This window comes from Phaenicophaeus curvirostris, chromosome 2 (assembly GCF_032191515.1).
Source record: "Phaenicophaeus curvirostris isolate KB17595 chromosome 2, BPBGC_Pcur_1.0, whole genome shotgun sequence".
Classification (NCBI taxonomy): Eukaryota; Metazoa; Chordata; class Aves; order Cuculiformes; family Cuculidae; genus Phaenicophaeus; species Phaenicophaeus curvirostris.
Window position 1 is genome coordinate 59,177,405 of NC_091393.1, and position 21,033 is coordinate 59,198,437.

Consider the following 21,033-nt stretch of genomic DNA (forward strand, 5'->3'; position numbering starts at 1 on the left):
TTATGCTAACATTGCATCCCCAGTTGTTCAGGCTAACAGCAGTAAAGAAAACTTTTTACTTTTAGCCGTTACATAGTCAGATACACCTATTTTTCTGATAGGGAGGAATGATAATATGTCATTCAGACTGTTTAAACCTATTTCCTATGGAAATCTCGCTGTCAGATCAAACTAGATCTTTCATGGCCTATTTGCTAAACATCACTGTGGATCTATTTCTTTTGGCACCAGGTAACCAATCTTAGAGTAATTGTTTATATTTATCCTGTAGTTGGTGTCTACAAGTACCTTGTGCTCAAAACCCGAGTCTTTTGATTAGTAGTGTCCACTTGTGCCACTCGTCTTTTGGATTCAACTCTGGCGTCCAGCTCTATGAGCGTGAAAGATGAAGCAAGACATAGCTGCCTTAAATGCCTTTTCATCCTGCAGTTGTGAGAACAAACTGAGAATAGTGTTGGCTGGTTGTTACACTTGGCTGCTCTGTTTTTGATTAGTCTCCATCAATGTGTAAAATTGTTGGTGCTAGTACGCAGAAGTTGATCAGGTTTTTTGGGATACTTTTTCAGTCTCTGTTCAGGGTATTGGATTTTAACCCCTGTGGCTAAGCAGAGATTCCTCAGTTATAATTGCTTCACTTTTTGCAGTGAAGCTGTTCTGCTCTGTGACTGACGGAATGTTTAATGCTGAAGGGAACCTCTGGTTGTCTCTGGTTGAGCTGTCTGTTCAAAGCAGGGCCAACGTCAGTATCAGATCCAATATCAGATTTGATCAGATTGCTCAGGACGTTGTTTAGCTGAGGTAATCGTATCTCCAGGGATGGAGATTCCCTTTTCTCTGGGGCCCTATGCCAATGACTGACCTGTCTGCATTGTGAAAAACTTTTTCCTGATTTCTCCCTGGAATTTGCGGAGGTTGCTATTTCTGCCCGTGGCCCTGTATCCTTTCACAGCGTGCCTTTGTGGAAAAAGTCTTTTCATCTTCTTTATATCTTCCCATTACACAGCTGAGAAGAGCAATAAATTCCCTCTACATACACTCCCCAAGTCTTCCCTCCTTCAAGCTAAACAAACCCATCTCTCAGCATTTGCGTGTGCATCATCTGCACCCGCATTCTGACCATCTTGATGACCCTCTTCTATGTTTGCTTCAGTATGTCAGTGTCTGTCTTGTACTGGGGAGCCCCAAAACAATACGCAGCACTCCAAGTGTGGTCTTGCAACTGCTCATTTGAGAGGAATTATGACTGAGGACATGCCTGGTGCCTTCTCTTCAGGAGAGAAGGGTATATTCCTGAAGACTGCTCGGAATATGTTTTCAGAATGAACATAGAAAATTCAAGTATTGTATTTGAAGCTTCAATAAATCAGAAACCTGTGAATTAGACATGCCAGGCTAGGAAGTCTTCATCAAAGTGTTATTGTGTTATCGACCTCTTGTTGACTTTGTTGTTAGCTCAGAATTTCTGCCATTCCTGCCTTTATGTCCTCATGATGAGCAAGAGGAATGGAAGGTCATTCAACAAATGATGGAAGGCTATTCAGCAGGAGGCTATGGGCTTGTGTCACACTTTCTGAGAGACTGAGTAAAAGAGGATGCTAAAATTGATTTTCTGATCACAGGGTAGCATTTAGCCAGCTTGTTTCTTCAATGAATTTGGCTCCTGCACTGCTTAAGTAGTGGCTGAGGAATGTCTGTGAGCTGCCTGTCTTTGTGGAATTATGCCAGTCTTTAGTGGGGCTTATGCTATTGCTCTTCAGACTCACAGTATTTAAACCAGCACCTTTGGAATATCATGCTGGTCCACTTTTCACTGCACTTAAGAAGGGGCTGACTTGGCACAGAGTATGGATATTCAGTTTAAATGCTTTGGATGATAGCTGTTGTTTTCTCTGCCAAGGGTACAGCTTTTGACATTTGCTCTTTGTTTACAGTCTGCCCAGAAGGTGGTGTGGCATAAATAGCAGGAGGGCTGTGCAGAGCTGGGCTACCATTTGCCTCTGCTAAGTACATCCAATGAAAATGCTTTTGATAGTGTATGTGTAGGAGAGAAGGAACAAATAGGTGTATTGTGCCTTTAACTATGCAGGCATAGTAGGAATTTTGTTACGTTCTTAGTCACATTAACTGTCAAAGGTTAAAATGGCTCAGTCATCCTCAAAGTACTGCCCTTGTCTCTTGTTCTCTTACCTGGGTCTTGCTGGATTCTGTGCAGTCTTCATCTAACAAGACAACCCTTTTAAAAAGACTTACAGAGCTTGGTCTTCTCTGAAACAGAGACTTTTCAGTAACACTTATGCTGAATTTTTTTTTTTTAAAGGGACAGACTTTGATATGAAAAGTTCTGAACTTCATTGAACCAAACTACCACTTTGTAGCCTTCCATGAAATTTTGTTGCTTTCTTGAGGAGCAGGAACATAGGTTTCCAGGACATCCTTCTAAAAGTGTTTGCTAGCGATGGCCATTTTTCCCAAGATCTTTGTGTGTGCTCAGTACACCTACTTTTCTGTATGACAAGTAATTGCCTGAATATGATGAGAAAAAGAAAAGCTGTGACCAGTAGTTCAAAGGAGGAAGTTGCTGGTAGAATAACTGTCACTCTTCTAATGCCTTGCCCATACTGAGTGTACCATTGAGCTGCCTTCTTGCACTGCTTTGGTGTATTTCTGGATTCTCTTTCATTCAAGGAGCTGAGGGATGGTCTGCCCAGCTCTTGTTACACATGCCTGTGATTTGAGGGTGGCTCTGGACACGTGTGTCCCTTTGATGGCAAACTATAGAACCTAGCTAAAGAATTCTGGTCTCGAGTCTATGCAGGCACCTGAAAACCAGGAGTGGAAAACTTACAGACACGATGTGCTGAAGTGTTGTATTCACTGGAATTCTTCTTTCTGAACTTGTAAAAGGCTTACAGTAATTGAAGGTTGGAATTTATTTCTGTTAATGATTTCTGATCCCCCGTATAGTGCAGTTCTGTGTAATACCTCTTGGACGAAATAAATCTTGCTTTAGTTATCAGTCATTCTTGTAGTAGGTAGAGAAGCCCTTTGAGAAATAGGCAAAGTTTTGGCATCATTGATCTGCGCTGCCTTTTTTTGACTTGAGCTTTTTGAAGATGGGTTTTTCGTGAATATCTTGTAGGATGCCCAGCCAAGCTAACTGGAAAGTGTCATTAACTAAGAGAAAATAACACAAAGGAGGAGCAGCCAAGAATTCCTGCACTGAGCTGTGCTCAGGTAGACTAAAGTGAGAAACTTTGGAAGGTTGTATTCAGATGACCCATTTTTGGAAGAATCTTGTGTGACATGGGAAGATTCTGTCTCACAAAGCCCACAACATTTGACTAGTCCTAGAGTAGGCACAGTTGTGTTCTGTACAAATAGTTTGTCATTCTTCAACAGAGAGCGCAGCTCAAGCTGTACTTCTGCCAGGTGACTCTTGCCAACCTATTTATGGTTTCATTGTGATACTTGCAGAATCCAGGATTTGGCTTGATGTGTATAGTGAGCTCTTCCTGTTCTACCCTTTTTCTGTTGGCTTTCAACACATGTTTTGGTAGGATGTCAAATGAAAGAAAACCACCGGTTATCAAAACCACTTGGCTTATTTTGCAGTGTTGCATAGAACAAGTGACTTAAAACGAGTTGCAGTGTACCTGGGGAGATTTTCAGCTATGCTAGGGAAACTGTCCTAGCGTAAGCTGGCACTGTAGCCAGCTATTACAATAGCGGCTGTCCTCCAGAAATTTTTTTGGAAGTAGAACACAATAGGAGTGGGCATTTGATAGTACATGTAATAAAAAGCTATAAGCTACGTTTTGCAAATCTGCTGTGACGACACAGCTGTATGCTGTCATCTGTCTTGACTCAGTAGAACTGAAAAGATGCCAAGATGGCTAGTGGGAGGTACACTGCAATGGCCTCTGCCAGGAAGTTCCTTAAGGACTCCTGTTTTTTCGCAGTGCAGTGCTCACAAGGGTAAGCACTGGAATTCGTAAATTCCTGGAAGAGTATTTTCTTGTAATGACCATGTATGGAAAGCTGCATGCTAATGACGTTTCTTGTTGTTAGCTTCCAGTACAATTAGTGTTAACACAAACCCGCTTTAAGTTCTATTGGGAATGGTACATCGGTAATGTACCCTTCAGGGAACATCTCTAATGCTATTATATTCCATGCTTAATCCCCAGGTAAAGATCTAAATGTGCATTCGACTGTTGTCTACTGTGTAACTTTCAAAAGTATATTAAAGCCCTCATTCCTCAATTCAGCACTAGTTTAACAAATGCTCCTGTGTTTTTGTTGTGTTTCCTAGGAGCTAACATCTTTCTTACCTCATCTGGACTGATTAAACTGGGAGACTTTGGCTGCTCAGTGAAACTGAAGAACAACACCCAGACAATGCCTGGAGAAGTGAACAGTACTTTGGGGACTGCAGGTAGGGAAGCATGTGCTAGACAGGTACTTGTCGCGTTACCATAAAAGATACCTCTGCCAGAAGTCTGGGCTGGAGTAAAATGATGCATTTCAGGGACGCTTGATTTTACTTCAGTTGGTTAGATGTGCTTTACATCCAGAAGCCAAAACAATCAGTGAATGATGAAACTGGAAAGATAAACTTATATTTGTCTGGTAACTATAAAGACACTGGAGCTTGTGTTTTCTAGGGTTCTGTCTTTCTCGGCAGCCTTACTGAAATAGTACTGTTGTTACTGAACAGCTGCTTAATCTATTTTTAAAGAATGAAAATAACTGAAAACATGTCCTGTACCAGCTTTTTCACTATCACTTTTCAAACTGAAAGACAGCTATGGTTGCAAACATGTCAAAGAATCAGAAGCCAGCAAATGACAAAATTTAGCAAGAAAAGCTGCATTACAGATGTATTAAAACCCATTTGGTTTGCCCAGTTAATCCCTTAATGTAGACTGTTCCTTCTACTGTATGAACTGATGACATCCTATGTGTTGTTTCAAAGCGTACATGGCTCCAGAAGTGATTACTAGAGCAAAAGGAGAAGGACATGGACGTGCAGCCGATATCTGGAGCCTGGGCTGTGTTGTTATAGAGATGGTCACTGGCAAGGTAGGGGTGTTTCATGTACTGATTGAGCGCAAACTGTTCTTAGCAGTTTCTCTGCAAATTCTAGTCGTGTTCCCAGCAATCTGTCACACATAAGTCTGCAAGTACTGGGGTGTTTTTTAATTTCCTGAGGTACAGAAATACGCTCTACTGGACAGCAAGTTACTTACTAAACCTTGCACTTAGCAATTCTGTTAATTGTTGCAGAGGCCTTGGCATGAATATGAGCACAACTTCCAGATCATGTATAAAGTGGGGATGGGTCATAAACCTCCAATTCCTGACAAAGTGAGCCCAGAAGGGAAAGACTTCCTTTGCCACTGCCTGGAAAGTGACCCAAAGATGAGGTGGACAGCCAGCCAGCTCCTCGATCATCCTTTTGTCAAGGTTTGTCTCATAGCTTTGGCTACAAAGACTGTAGATGGGGAATTGGAAACAGCTTTTAATTGGCCTCATCATTTGCAGCTGTGCTGCAGGGCTTTGTATCCCAGTGGGAGACTGTCCAGAAAACAAAATCTGGCAACTTTTGAGAAGCACATGTGATGTTGTTAGCAAACATTTTACTAAAAGAACCTGGTTTGCACCATGCAACAAACTTTCACTGCTGCATTGAGATGCATTATCTGTATATTAAAAAGACTTGTCAATTTTTAGCTCGGTGGTAGTTAATTGGATCTTAAGGACTCTGTGCCTAAAACTTTAGCAAGTACGTATGTACAGATTTCTTTAATGGAGAGATAAGGTGCTCCTCTGTAAAAAGTGAAACAAGGACATGCTTGAGAAGTCTACCATCTGCCAGTGCAAAGATCTGCTTTTCTTTTAAGTTCATATATAAGTTCATATTGAACCTTTATCTGGCAGTTGACATAACAATCTGCAGTTCTTGCATGAACCTTGGTTTAATTCTTTGCTTAAGAATAGGCAAATATGTGCACCTGCAAATTTAAGTGTATTCCAAACTTCAGTTTTGAAGAGGTAGCAGTTCTGTGGGTCATTCAATTCTGTCCCATTTTTCCAGTGTAAAGTTGCACTTTGGTAGTGTGGTTTAATAACATTGTGTTTGGGATCATCATACCCATCCCTCTCATCAGTAGCCAGATCCCATCCACCAGTGACAATGGGCTTCTTGGGACACGGAAGAGTTACATATAAACACTTGTAATTCATTATCTGTACAGCAAAGGGGAAAGAAGAAAGCTTCCAAGATGTCCTCTTACTTTTTCGTTCAACGAAGGTGCTAAAGAAATTGATCTGTTGTCATCTTCTTGCTGCAGTAGGGAGACAATAATTAATTGCCTTTTGTCTCCTTCACAGGTTTGCACAGATGAAGAATGAAGTTATTCAGTCTCTGGCCTTTTTATTCTGGCAAGATATCTTTTAATCACTACTGTATGTAATATTTACATAAAGACTGTGCTGAGAAGCAGTGTAAAAGTTGAACTTACGAAGACTGCACAAGTGACAAGTGTCACTTTCTCTGCTGCTCCTGTATGTTTTACTTGGCACATGTTGCTCAAGTGACAGTGTCTGCAAGTTGGAAGAAGCTGCATGTTTCAGTGAAAGTGCCATTACTACTGTATATGGACCATACCTTCTTTTGTTCTTTCTCCTGTTTCTCATTTGATTGAGAACTGTAATGTTAATATGTAGTATTTTTGAACTCTTTAGGTTCAAAAAAATGCTGTAGTGTTATCAGGCGTTATGGACCTTGTTTTTTAATCTGTTTGTTGAGTGCACTGACTGTGAACTTTTACTGGTTTATTGTTTGTTTTTTGGCAAGCTTCAGATTTGTTATGCACAAGGCTGATTAATGAAATTTTAAAAAAGGTTTTTTCTCAATAAATGGTTTATTTTAGGAGTTTGTTGGTGAAGGGATTTTCTTGTGTAAAGAAATTAAACTTCTTCAACACTTGTTTAAGACTGCTAAGGTAACCCAACTGCAATAGGTGTCTCACATTGCCGTAGACTATGTTTTGTCAACTTTGAAATATGTAAGAAACATCTTACGCTGCAAAAGTGATAATAGAATTAAGGTCCCCCCTTCATTGTGTCTACCTATTTGACACTACCTGTTAAAGAAGGGATAGAGTCATGGTGTAAAGTAACTTTCCTCTTGAATGCAGGGTATGGTGTGCGTGGCATTTCTGTGTCCAAGCCACCAATGGCGTAAGATTATTTTAGTGTTCTGTTTGGCAAAACCAAGAACTTGTTAAGAGCTTTTTAAAATCGATTTCTGATTCTGGACTTTGATTTCCCCACCATCCCCCATTGTCATCAGTCAGAAAACAGGTTAGAAGTGGTTATCAGTTAGAACACACAGTCTGCAACACCTCATCTATTTCGATTATTTTGTTTGGCCTGCTGTTACAAACGGGTGACTTAGTTACTCATAAGCATTAGTGCAAGTTTACATATCCCTGTTACGCTTTAGACCATAAAATTGGATAACTTGCTTAAAAAGCAGATAACTTGCTTTTAATGTTTAGCCTTAGACTAAAGTTGTGTCACTCCACTTCATCCACAAATCCTTGGTTTGCTGCAGGTGTGGGGTAGCTTTTAGCAGCTGGGTGAGCTGTTGAGGAGGTATCACAAAATCTGACATGTAAATCTAGAAAAGGAGTGTCACTGTGCAGCTCACCTGTGTGATGTTTAGTCTAGAGTCTCAGAAAAATCCAGTACTTAATTTAACCAAAGACTGTCTCTTCTTCAGGTCTCTGTTTTCAGTTATGATAGGAAGGGAAGCATATGGTCATCCTCAGCAACTGACTATGAAAGCCCCCAAGGCAGGAGTTCCCCCTGGCCTGCTGTATGTTTCACTTTGCAGTGCATCACAAGTATCTGCGTGGTTTGTGTCCTCATTTGCCTTGTTTCAGGTGCCCTTGTACACAAACAGGAACAGAGGACAGCTTCTAGTAGTGAAGATGAAAAATACACTGGTATGAGTTCATTGTTGCCAACCAAAAGAAAAGTCATTCACTGCACATCAGCTTTTTATACTTTTATTTTTGTATAAATAAACGTTAAGACTACTTTTGTTAAGGCAGTTGTAGAACATATAGTTGCTTGTGGGGATCAGGGGCAAACACTGCTTCCTAATGATGTACATCATTCTTCTAATACAGTGAACTGGACTATTTTAACTTTGGCAAGCACCAGTGAGCTTTCTCTGTTTGCCAGTGAACACTGGGAAGGGCCCAGTGGTGCAGACCTTGTGCACTGGGACTTCTAGCAGTGCTTAGGAGGGCAGATCTACAAGTGGTGTGTTTGGCCCTCAGCCTGTTCTAAGGGTTGGTCCCAGGGCAATGGGTATGAATAGTCTAAATACTTTTTCAGAAGAAGTAGTTAACGTTTGGTATTTTCCGTGGGGAAAGGTGGCACTGCATGCAGTTGGAGTGAGAGAAGGACTAAGGTTGATAAGGAATGTTAAATGTCTCCCTACCAGCATGTTAAATCAGTGGCTCTTTAAAAAGCAAAAAAGTTATAGTGTCTGTCACTACACGAATATGTATTTGCTGCTCAGAACTACTCACCCCTGCCTACAGGGGTTTGTTCTACCACCTGAGCAAAGCCCACTCTGCCAGCTACAGTTTACAGTAACATGCTAGCTTGGAGAGAGCTTTTCTCACTCCCACCCATTTTCAGTCGTCTGTACAGTGTTTTCAAGCCTGGCTCATTAGCATGCCTGATGCATTGCTACAGGATAGCTGGATCTTTGGATACTAATACAGGTTTTAATACTCACTTTTCCATTGTTAAAAATGCTTTAGCAAATAGAGTGCAGGGCCTGTGCTTTGTTAAGAGTACAACTTTATAAGCATGGCAGTATTCTTTGAAACTCGGGTTCTATTTCATGTCTCGCAAAACTACACTAAAGCCCATGTTTATGTTCATGAAGTCATACAACCTATTCCAGAAAACCTCAGGCATACACAAGAAGAGTGGGGAAAAGAGCCCCGCAGCCTACCCTGTTGCACTGCCCAAGGTCTGTTCCTTCTTTTGTGTTGTACATTTTACTGCCTTTGCTCTCAAAGAATTTTACTCCCTGCCTCATGCTAAAAGCACGACTCCACCAGCTCTTTAGGTACTGTATATTAAAAAAGACTGGTTGCTAGATGGTCTGATACACTGAACAGCAAATGCATGTTTCATGGAATGATTCATATTCCATTTTATCAGCCCCTGTTTCTTCTGGCCTCAGCTTTATTATTGGAAAAGCAAAATGTTTTTTTTTTAAAACAAGCTGCTCAATGAAGACTACAGAAGAAAGAGCAGAGACCCAGAGGCTGTTCCTAAACTATCATGGGTTAGACTGGTGTGCAATGGAAATTGAAAACGCCAAGAATAATGCCTGCTGCTCCACATGGGTTTCTTTAGCTTTTAAAAGACTGTGGGGTTTTTAGTTAGAAGTCCCCTCTTTTTTTCTTCCTTTTTTTTTTTTATAAACAAGCTCTTTTTAGTAGCTTGTATTTCCTTACCTCCTGAAGTTTAAAAATCGGGAAGCTGCTCTAGAGTCAGTACCAGGCATCAGAGCAACAGTTTTCCCAAGGGTCTTTTCTAGGTTTGTTTTTTTTTAATTCAGAAGGGTGTCAAAGCAAGTCCAGACAGCCATAAAAAACTCTAAGGCTGTACTACTGTTACAGGTCTCTATCCTACTTTACATCTTCTCTCCAAAAGAAAAGCAAAAGATACTTTTAAGTATTACCTTAGGCTGACTGTTATGAGGTACAATGTAAACTATCAGAAAAGACAGATAAGCAGATTAATTGGGATCACAACAGTATGGGTGCAGGGCATAACTTTTAATGCACGTTTTGCATTACTTTCCACCATTGTTAGTGAGGCCTAGAATTTTAATGTGTTTAAATCTGAAAGCGATTTTATTACCTCAGTTTTTCCCAACTGCAAATGGCATTTATTTTCAAAAGAATCACAGGTTTTGGCTCTCCTGCTGATGTATTGCCTGGAGAAAGCCATGGCAGTGGGTAATGCTGTAGCTCTGTTCAGGCCACAAGGCCAAATTCCACTCCAGATTATGCCACTGCAAGGCTCTGCTCTATCAAAGTGGGCCCTCAGCCAAGGCCCACCTTAAATTTTAAAGAGCCCATGTGGTACAGATTGTGGGAAGAAATTGTAGATGTAGGAAAACTCTACTGCAATTCTGCCAGTTCAGGAGAGCTGCTTCAGTCCAATACTGGTATCACCAAGCAGAGCATCTTGTATTTAAACATTGACACATTATGGTTAAATTGTTAACGTGTGATCTACACAACAATTTTCATCATCTTGTAACAATCTTCTGACATTTATCAATTCCTTAGAGCAAGTTAGGTAAGATAAAGCCTGCACCTCTGGTTAGTTTCCAGGTAGAGCCTCATCATACAAGCACACTGGAATTTTTTTTTCCTTCGAAACTTAACACACTTCATAGGAAAACAAACCAACCAAACAAATGCAAACCTGATGTGGAGAGTATGCGGAGTGCATCTTTCAAGCGTGTCATCCAGCCCAACCCCCTCAAGAGAAATAACAAGAGCACAAATTCAGAAATGCACAGCAATTGCTCGTCCTACCCTTCCTCTGATCTCACTTTAAGGGCCATGATATGCACCTAAGAGTTTTCAGAAGTTGCATTTGTTTCCTTTGGATTGAAGCAGTCTCTGCAGATGCTACTTTTGTTTCTGTTTGTTGTCATTGTTGCCATAGGTGGAGCCCTTGTTTATTTCTGTAACGCCTATCATCCATCTGACACCAACAGAAGCTGCAATATAAATAAAAAATAAGAGTTAAAAGCAGCGTGGAGGCAGAAATTAAAGGTTCACAGAGGTGTAGCAGTTTGAAAAACCAACAGCATTCTCAGCCTTATTGCAGCACAGCATTAACATAAACTACCCGTACTTGACCTTTGATGAAAGATGTCCCCATGCCCCTGTGTTGAGTAAATTGCCCACAGTATTTCATAGAATCATAGAATCACCAGGTTGGAGAAGACCCACCGGATCATTGAGTCCAACCATTCCCATCAATCACTAAACCATGTCCCTCAGCACCTCATCCACCCATCTTTAAAACACTTCCAGGGAAGGTGACTCAACCACCTCCCTGGGCAGCCTGTTCTAGTGCCCAGTGACCCTTTCCATGAAAACTTTTTTCCTAATGTCCAGCTAGGTTGTTGGCCACAGGGGAGACATGTCCTTTCCCACCAGCAGGGAAGAGGCTACATGAACCAATATGGAGTGAGAGGCACAGGTATGACGTGCTCAGCCCTGCTAAACCCTAGGCAAGGCTGGCAGTGACATGGAGGTGCTCTGGGAGCACTGGTGCTGCCGCGCTCCCAGGACTTGAGTGACAAGCTGTACTAATGTATCTGCATGCAAAGTGCGATGGGTATGGGAATTCTGCCTGCTTTCAACAGCCCCCATGCCTGAAAGAACAAAATCAAGTGCACTTCAGATCTTCATGAACAACAAAATAGTAAGCTGTGGCATTTTTTAAACTAAGCTTATGAAAGAGTCTGTTACAAGAGGCCAGGTCAATTTTAAAGCCCTTAATAATTGATTTACTAGTAATAATTCACCATGCACAGGGATTTATGGTTTCTTTTTCATAACTTACTTTTAAAGTCACTTCAGATACTAAGTTAAACAGCTCAGTCTAAACCCTTCCCCTCCTCTCACAGCATTTTTTCTCTTTTAAAGCGGCTCAGCTGTATCAATTCATTATTCCCCAAAGTTAGAATTAGAGAATAGTTTGGGTTGGAAGGGACCTTAAAAGATCATCTAATTTCAACCCCCCTGCCATGGGCAGGAACACCTCCCACCAGCCCAGGCTGCCCAAGGCCCCATCCAGCCTGGCCTTGGACACCCCTAGTGATGGGGCAGCCACAGCTTCCCTGGGCAACCTGTGCCAGGGCCTCACCACCCTCACCAGGAAGAACTTCTTCCTAACGACTAATCTAAATCTTTCCCCCTCCACTTTAAAGCCGTTACCCTCATCCTATCACTCCATGCCCTTGTTAGGAGTCCCTCCCCAGCTTTCTTGTAGCCCCCTTTAGGTACTGTAATGTCACTATAAGGTCTCCCCACAGCCTTCTCCAGGCTGAACAACCCCAACTCTCAGCCTGTCCTTATAGCAGAGGTGCACCAGCCCTCTGATAATCTTTGTAGCCCTCCTCTGGACCTTTTCCAACAGTTCCATATCCTTCTTATCATGGGGATTCCAGAACTGGACACAGTACTCTAGGTGGGGTCTCATGAGAGCCTGAGATCACCAAGAGGCTTTGTACCGCTACCAGGCATCAACTGCCAATAGCAGAGTGGATACAATGCCCTGTGTCCTGGAATGTGCTTCTCTCCAGCACAGGAATGGGAGAGGGCTGTCAGCTGGTAACCAGCGCTACCCTTTGCTTTACCAGCTGTTTGCTTGTCCAGCTGTAATCTGTCGCTACCATATCAACCATGCAAACCATCACTTTCATAAATATCCACTTCTCTCTTGCGCTTCAAGCAAACTGTTCTGGAGCACAGACTATTGAGCGTTACAACTGTAAATAAGACAACTTGAAAAAGCTGAATATATTATTTAAGTAAGAAGATAACAGGCTAGTAGAAAGCAGCTCTGTAGAGAAGCACCTGAGCTTCCTGGTAGACACCAGCAGTGTGCACCTGTGGGAAAAGGAGGATCAAAGCTGCCCAGTGCTGCATCAGGAAGAGTATATCCAGCAGGTTGAGGGAGATGATCTTTCCCATCCTGCTCAGCACTGGTGGAATGCTGAGCCCAGTTTGGGCTCCCCAGTCCATGAGAGATAAAGACATACTAGAGTGAGGACAGTGAAGGCCACAGAGATGAGTAAGGAAATGGAGGAAGCATCTTTCACATGAGAAGAGGCTGAGAGAGCTGAGATTGTTTGCAGCCTGGAGAAGTGTGGTACAATCCTATCACTGTGCATAAATATCTGAAGGGAGGATGTGATGCAGACAGAGCCAGGCTCATCTCAGTGCCCAGTGACAGGACAGGAGGGAATGGGCACACACTGACACATAAGGTAAAAAAAAAGGAAGAAAAAAAAGTCTTTACCGTGCAGGTGATAGAACACTGGCAGGCTGCCCAGGAAGGTTATAGAGTCTCTGTCCTTGAAAGTACTAAAAAGCTGATGAGACACAGCCCTGAGCAACCTGCTGTAGCTGACACTGCTCTCAGTTGGGGGTTTGGGCTAGCTGATCTTCAGAAACACTTCCACCTCAGCGCCCTTCCACCTCAGCTACTGTCTCCTGTTTGATTTGCTTGGATGAAAGGCACTATTGTATTTTGTTCTTTCAAAATACTGGCACTCGAAAACAAACCAGTCAACTAGAGACTTGTGTTTTGCAGCACAACAGTAAATGAAGCGATAGTTTTTAGTAGTGCAAGTGATAATTAAACACTAGAGATGAGTCACACATGATGTGACACAGCGATGGCTGAACAGACAGTGGTGCCACAGGGAAGCTGGGTTGCCTGTGGGGCTGCTCTCTGGCTCTCTCCTGGCTGCCCAGACAGGAGGGAAGCTGGGCCCTCTCACAGGCAAGAGCGCTGTGCAGCATCCTTAACACTCCACTGTTAGTCCGTGAATGGAAAAGCACACAACTGGGACAAGCGAACCTTTACACTCTCACAAATAGGAAACAACATCTCTGACATGTACATGGTGTGAGCTAAGGAAGACAAGAGGAAGATCCAACATGTAGCCTGCAGTCTGACGTAATAATAAGCATGAAATCATTAAGACTTTAACTACAAGACATAGCAACAGCATTTGGAGATGGACGCAGAGCATAAGTAAGAGTAGCTGTTATAGCAACCACACAGTGCATTGGAGATTTCATCCAGTTTGAGGAAAGCTGCTGCCTGGACACCAAATAATACCTAGGTTTGGCAGTTCAGATTTTGGGGAATTTTTCCTTTTCCTTTGCTCCCTGGCAGAAGCTGCCACTGCCCTTCTGTCCTCATTTCACCCTGCAGCACCCTAGGGAAGGTGGGGTGCGAGAATGGGCTGCTTATGTTTGCCAGGCTTGTGGAAGCAAAGTGGGGATGAGGGGGATGAGTGCTGGGGTGCCTCAGCGGTTCCTCCCTGTGCTGCCTGCCTCCTCTCCACAACTCTCCTGGAGCCTTAATGCATGCCCTAGTGATACCATCATGCTTAAGGATTTATTCCTCTGTTGGTTTAAATACAACCATAGTAAGGGAAACTTAGGGTTCGGGGTTTTTTTACTGCAAGGATGGGGAGAAAGGGAGATCAAACAGGAATTGTGCCTAACTTAATCAGCTGTGAGAGTTTAAGCCCACTCTGAGAAATGCAGGAGAGAGAAGCTATCAATCTGCTGAGGCATCCCTACACTGCTCCCTGGCAAACTGCAGAAGGTAAGTGAGCTCCTGCTGTCTTTCTATCAATTGTACCCACCAGCCAAAAGTTTCAGGAAGCTGCCGAGGACTTGCTCTCCCTGCCAGAGTGGTGACGGCTGAGCTAACACATAAAGGCAGAGCCAATAATGGAATCGCTTTCTTGCAACCTGTTTTAGCTCCAAGATAACCACCCCACAGACACAGACCACCACATCCCTCAGCAAAAATCTTAGCTTAAAGCAGAGGATTTCCACCTTATCCCTCATACCTCAGGATTTCTTCTTGTCTGTTACCTGAGGTTTGTACCATACAGCGAGTGCTATAAGCAGCACAGCAAGTAGGGGTATAAAAATTTCCCATATATAGTCTGCTGTATGCCTGAGCTATACAGGTTATACAAAGAAATAAAGATTTGTACAATTAAAGTTCATATGAATGCTGGAAATTGCTATTTAGGGCCAATCTTACTATAAAGGAGAGGAAACAAGCAAGTAAAAAAAAAAATAAAATAACAGGTTTAGGCACCAGGCTGAAAGACCAGATTGTCTGGCAGCTCCACCAACAGGCAGAACCAGCATAGGCAGAACTCTGCACATGGTTTGTATCCTCCTGCTGTTGTAAAACTTACTGTAACACTGCTGGCTCATGCTCTCTATACCTTCCACTCATCTCAGCCTATAGGCATCAACAGCCTTGCTGCCCACAGGACATCATGGTCCAACCCTCCAGTCAACATTCTGCACTCAGACACTCTCAAGTCACCAAGAACTCACAGTTTGCACTGTGATCCACGGAAACAGGTTTTCTAATAGCACCGTGCACATACCGTATTGCAGACACAAAACAGCTCCTGCAGAATCAAAGCTCGCTCATTACTACTTACACTTGTTTCAAATGAAATACTTCTCTTGCCTATAACTGATACTTAACTGCTGGCCCCATGCCCTAAGCCCAGATGCCAATATGCTTCTAGATCTACTTCTTTATTTGAAAGTCAAAAGAAGTCCTCTCATCTTTTGCATACAAAACCCAACAATTCCCTCTTAACTGCTGGTGACAGCACTATAATAAAATTATACTGGAGCATGAAGGTTGTCCTCTTCAATGCAAATTACCAAACATGAAAGGCAACCTAACACTGGGTTCTTTGGAGTCAAATGAGATTGGGGAAGCAGGAGGAGAGGAAAAAAGATGCTGACTCAAATACCAGTATTTGAGGTATTTGATGGACTCACTGACTGTCTTAAAACCAAAATATCAGCCCAAAGTTTTAAATAGCAGTTGTGAGCCAAATATATGAATCTCTTGCCATGTGTCCTATGAAACTAAAGTCAGTTTTCAAGAGACTTTTGTCTATCAAACTGCTTAAGAATTTATCCTCTGGAGCAGGGACTGCCTTGCATTGGTTCAAACAGTATCACAAACGGCTCCTGGTCCCAGACCAGTAGTTAGATACTAGCACAATGCGATGATTATTATGAGTATAAATAGCCAAACTGCTGCACAGTGAGGCAAGAGGGGATGGCTCAGCATTCTCAGTATAAAGAGGAGACATTGTTTATTTAGGGCTAAAAGTGTTTGAGCTGAACTAGCAGAGCTATATATATACATTCGTTATTCATTCCTTGGATTGGAGAGTTAGGGTCTGAGGTATTACAGTGTGTTTTCACTGCTCCTTGACCGCCATGGGGCATTTCTCTTATGGTACTTTCCTTCCAAGCAGTCAGTTAATTACAAGCCAGTAAGTTTCACTGGAGAGTGCAATTAGCAGAGACCATCCAAAAGACAAATGACAGTCTGGAAACAAAGGAGAGGGTACCAGGAAAAAGGACCTCCTAGTTCATCTGTTCCTTCCTATCACAGGTTTATGCATATTTTGTGCTATCTACACCTAGGCTAATAAAGGCAATGTTATCAGGTACTGAAACTGACCTTAGAAACAGCATTCTACTTACAATGAGATATTAGGCACCTCAATGAGCTTCCTGATACTGGAGTATCGGGTGAGCTGTCAAAATGCCACCTGTGCTGATTCATTTCAAAAACGACTGCTGTCCAACAAGTAAAGTGAGTCAAAAAAGGTGCTTCTAAGTTATAGTCACTGCTCCAGGAAGTTCTTACACATTTTATATAAAACATTCTCAGGATTAAAAGCACCAACAATTTTTCTGGGTGAGGAAAAGAGCACAGGATTGCCCTCCTTTTCCCTCTACCTCGCCCACATTAATATACCGACTACTATGCTGGACCTTATCCTTGCTGTTGTTTTCCTTCCTCTTGCCCAAAGTATCCCAAAGCAAATATCCCGTGTGCATGCACATGCGTGCACACACACACGCTTCCTTTTCTCATGATCTTTGTAAGAAGCTTCTGCAGTAGCGTATGCAGTTTGATTTGGTAGGCACTTTCTGAAAAAGAATATCGTGTGCCTACCATTTCAAGCTGTTCACAGATGGAGCAAAAGGACATTAGTAAAATACATCTTGATCAGACTAGCATGGGACCTGCTCATGATTAAGACCTTTTTGAGAATGCAAAGTAATATTATGTGCCAGGAAGAATTCCCTAGGTAAAGACCAAAGACACATTTCTAGGTACACTTCTAAAACAAGAAAATGCTCCATGTTTTCCTATTTCATCCATGTAGCTATTTTGGACATGGTTGTTTTGTCAGCTAACTTATATCTCAGCATTCAAGTTCACTCCAAGCCAGGAGGACTGTGAAGTTCTGTTTCTTTTTCAAAGGATGTTTATAATATACATGGACATTGAGGTGATGAAGCCATAAATACATGTGACAGTCAGTGCCCTGTAGAAAATATTTCCAGGAAACAGCTTGGAAAAGGAACTTGTTTTTCAATCAACCCAGCAACACACTACACTTGAAAAGTGCAACCCACTGGAAAGTTACTATTTTGATTTCTATAGAAACAGAAAATTGTATATGCAGTCCTTACAAAAAATAACACAACTATACAAAAATAAACAACAACAAAAAAGAATCTATTTAACCTATTCCAGGCTAAAGTGACTTTAGTATCAGATGGTCTGTTGAATTCACAAGTCATATTTACATCTAATAAACCTCAAAAAATCATGTCTGACAGTTACCCTCTCTTTCTCTTTGGGAAAACTTACCTATTACAATGACAAATGCAAAACTAGCCAGTGTTAGTGATGATCCGCTGTTGATCATATTGATGAGCAGCTTGAATAAAGGATATAGCAGCAATAAGGCCCAGAAAAGCCAGTTCAAAAGTGTCCATGGTCGTCGGGGTGGTACTATAGGGACTGCAGGGTAGGTTCCTGTTCGGTAGTACTCTTCCTGGAATGCATCCTAGTAGAATAGAGGAGGGCAACAATTAAATACACATCTGCCAACAAAACTAGCAATCTCTGACTTCAATGTTTCTCCTTCTGCAGACTTGTAACTGCAGGTGAATATCAACGACCAAGCTATAGCTGGAAATCTTGCACTTTGAAGTCAACGAATACACAATCAAAAAAAAAATAAATAAAAAAGAGCTTACACTGATGGTGCATCTTTTCTTTCTCCTACACATAGAAGCCTGAAAAATGGCATGCCTGAAGGGTATTACAAGCCTAGTAAAATGAGAAGGGTGAGGGGATATACAATCCTGCAGCAATGTAGACATCTCTATTGAATGTTCTGGAAGAGCCGTGGCCACTGACCAAATTACTGCTGGTAAGCCACAGAAGTGTTGGGGCTACAGCAGCAGATCCTCCACTTCCTAGGGTTTTCTTGAACCATCTTGTCCCATACTCCACAGAACACCACCCCCTCCTGTCTGCATCGCCCCATAGATGCAGTCTTGTTCATCTTGTTCCCATGAAGATTATGGAAGGAAGTTTGGGTGCTGAACCTCTCAATAGACAGTTGAGCAAGCAACAGTTTAGAATCTCTCACTGTATTGACTAAAGGAGTCCCCCCTTTAGTATGAGGATGATAATGAGGTGGCATTTGTTTTTTTTTTGTTTTGTGGTGTGTACTTCATAAAGCACAAAAGACTTAGAACTCTCTGCCTTCCTCTAGAGCCCAGATGGATGAATGGCATTGCCTTCAGCAATGTGATCAATCCAAAGTATCAAAGCGGATGGGAAAAACAACCCTTCCTTCTGGTTCAAAGGCAAAGGTTAATAATCCGTGTTATCACATAAAACTAGTTAATTAACGAAGTCAGCACTAAATTGACAGAAAAAGGAACCTCAATTTAGTCAGAATGAAGAAAACAATTTCTTCAAAGAAAGGAAGGCTTCAAGATAGTTTCAAATAATTCTGGCAAGCCAAGATTGCTGTAATCAACCACAAGAAGACTACTTCCACTATGCTATGATTTTACACTTACTCCAGCTGACACAGACAATTCTTTAATTATTTAATAGCAACTTGAACAATTACAGGCAGCTACCATTTTATCTATTTCAAAGGGAGCATTTAGCTTTTAAGAGATTACACAGTAATTAAAGCATTGTGCTCTCTTTATTGAGATTAGAAAAATTACGACCGTTTTTCATATGCGAGCCGGATTGTACTGGGATCATTATGGCAAATTAATTAGCTGCCTTCAACAAATTACATAGTGTATGAATTTTTCCTTACAGTGCCTTGAGGATTTTGGTTTATGACCAGTTTAACACAGAGAAACTGATCATCAGTAAATTGAATTATACTACATATAGTTAGGTTTCTAGACACTGGTATTACCCAGAAGTTAAGAATTTCCGACTATTACTGATATCACCTTTAGGGGGCCTATTACTACAGACAGTGAGACACTCTCTTAAAATAAGCACACTAGTTTTCTATTTGTTGGCTCTGCACAGCATTAGGGGCAGCAAAACCACTGATCACATCGCACCAAGACGTTTGAGACAGATGGAGAAATACACAACAGGCAAAACAATGTCTATGCTATCACCTCCACTACACATTTTGGGGAACAGCTCTTTGGTTGAGTTACGATTCCTTACCCATAGAAACATTCACACTCCTTGTAGGAGAGATCTGTGGGGTGATCTGCCTTCTAAGCTTTTGCAAGGATGCCTATGGTACCCATCAACAGCTCAAGCCAGCATTTAAACCCATGATGCATCTCAAACTCTCTCTCAATCACCTCATCCAAATTAAGCTCCCTTCACTCCCCTGTATCCAGAGCTTGTTTTCAGTTTGGAATAAATCCCATGGACCTCAGTATCCTATTTGGACATGGGAATACGCTCCCTCTAATGCCTCCATGAAATCTGAGTTACTTCAGACAGTGGAGTATGTAATGCAGTGGGGGAAATCTGGGAACATCCATCATCTTGTGAGAGGCTAACTGGATTCTCCCTCCCTGCTCCTTCCAGGGACGTCTGACTGCAGAGGTATGCCACTGCCTTTTCATGATGAAGCCCACAAAGAATAAGTATCCAAAACCACATCCTTTGTTCCCAAATACTGGAGTTCTGTACACTTCCCCACTTCAGTTATGCTTTGCTAATTCCCTGGGGCATTTCAGCATCTATTTTCATGCCCTGTTTTCCATGGTTCTCTTACAAGTGAGAAGAATTAGAATTGCACTTTCTTTTTAATGGAAATTAAGATTCTCAAGCCGAACTTCTATTTCAGGCACTGAGGCTGTAAGGAGGTAAAAAAAGAAATAAAACACACAAGGTCTAGCAGAGCTGTGACAATTACACAGTACCTCTTCAGACCAGACACTTAGATTCTCAATCTGGTCCTTGTTAAAGTCAAAGGGAGTCTTCCTAGCAAACATTTAAAAAGAAAAGGAAAAGAATATGTAATGTGCAACCCAAATTGCACCTGTCATAATTTCGCATTTACTGATACAATGCTGGCCATCTGTAGAAGGACAAAATTCATGCCAAGTGAGGAAGAAGTATGTGGACACGGTGCTTACTGTAAGCTTGGAAAAAAGATGTTTGGCTCAGAACAGCACAGTTCCAGTGTTTATCTGGCAAGATCCTGTTCATTGCATTTGCAGCAGTGGCTAAGATAGAAAATGAAGTGATAAGTAGCAAGAACATAAACACACGAGATTCCTGGAGAGCACAATCTCAGCTTGAGGGTCATGTAACTGGGATCAGGCAATGAGGTTAAAAACAACAGAACAAGCTTTTCTCAAAGACTCACTCCTTTACTTATGACAGTTTTAAAAAACAAACAAAACCCAAAACCTGCACATCCTTTCATGTCCGCTAACTGCTGATTTTATTACTCAAACAGCTTTGTGTCCCTGATCATCACAAATGTACAGCACTCCAACCTTGACCTCAGTACCTGTGACACGCCTCACCTACTACATCATGCTATTAGAGCATAATTCAGTGCACAGTATGCAAGTCTTGAGAAGGTACTGCAAAATTATCAAAATCACTAAAAATAAGCAACAGCACATGCAACCATAATGCAAGATGAACTAGGGGCTCTGTTTTTCACTAGGATGCATTACCTGTCTTACTTTAAAACAGAAACTGGAGTGCTACAACCAAAATAGAGAAAGCAGGGGATGAGTGCACGTCTTGCAATGAATTACTGCCCTTTGAATACAGATC

The 21,033-nt window shown here is 41.9% G+C and overlaps 2 protein-coding genes across 6 annotated transcripts in view; one reads left to right on the forward strand and one right to left on the reverse strand.

Moving 5' to 3' along the window:
• MAP3K4 (mitogen-activated protein kinase kinase kinase 4) overlaps window positions 1-6,937 on the forward strand; it is a 66,772-nt gene extending 59,835 nt beyond the window's left edge. For all 5 annotated transcript variants that reach the window (XM_069852189.1, XM_069852192.1, XM_069852190.1 and 2 more), the window contains 4 exons: window positions 4,313-4,435; window positions 4,976-5,082; window positions 5,287-5,466; window positions 6,394-6,937. In XM_069852189.1, the coding sequence (XP_069708290.1) occupies window positions 4,313-4,435; window positions 4,976-5,082; window positions 5,287-5,466; window positions 6,394-6,414 (431 nt within the window). In that variant the 3' untranslated portion in view covers window positions 6,415-6,937. The remainder of the gene's footprint in view (window positions 1-4,312; window positions 4,436-4,975; window positions 5,083-5,286; window positions 5,467-6,393) is intronic.
• Window positions 6,938-7,760: 823 nt separating this feature from the next.
• Window positions 7,761-21,033, reverse strand: part of AGPAT4 (1-acylglycerol-3-phosphate O-acyltransferase 4) — a 73,726-nt gene continuing 60,453 nt past the window's right edge. Inside the window, exons 8-9 of the mRNA XM_069852198.1 lie at window positions 17,596-17,794; window positions 7,761-10,837 (exon numbers count right to left, since the gene is read on the reverse strand). Coding sequence (XP_069708299.1) covers window positions 10,746-10,837; window positions 17,596-17,794 — 291 coding nt within the window. The 3' untranslated portion in view covers window positions 7,761-10,745. The remainder of the gene's footprint in view (window positions 10,838-17,595; window positions 17,795-21,033) is intronic.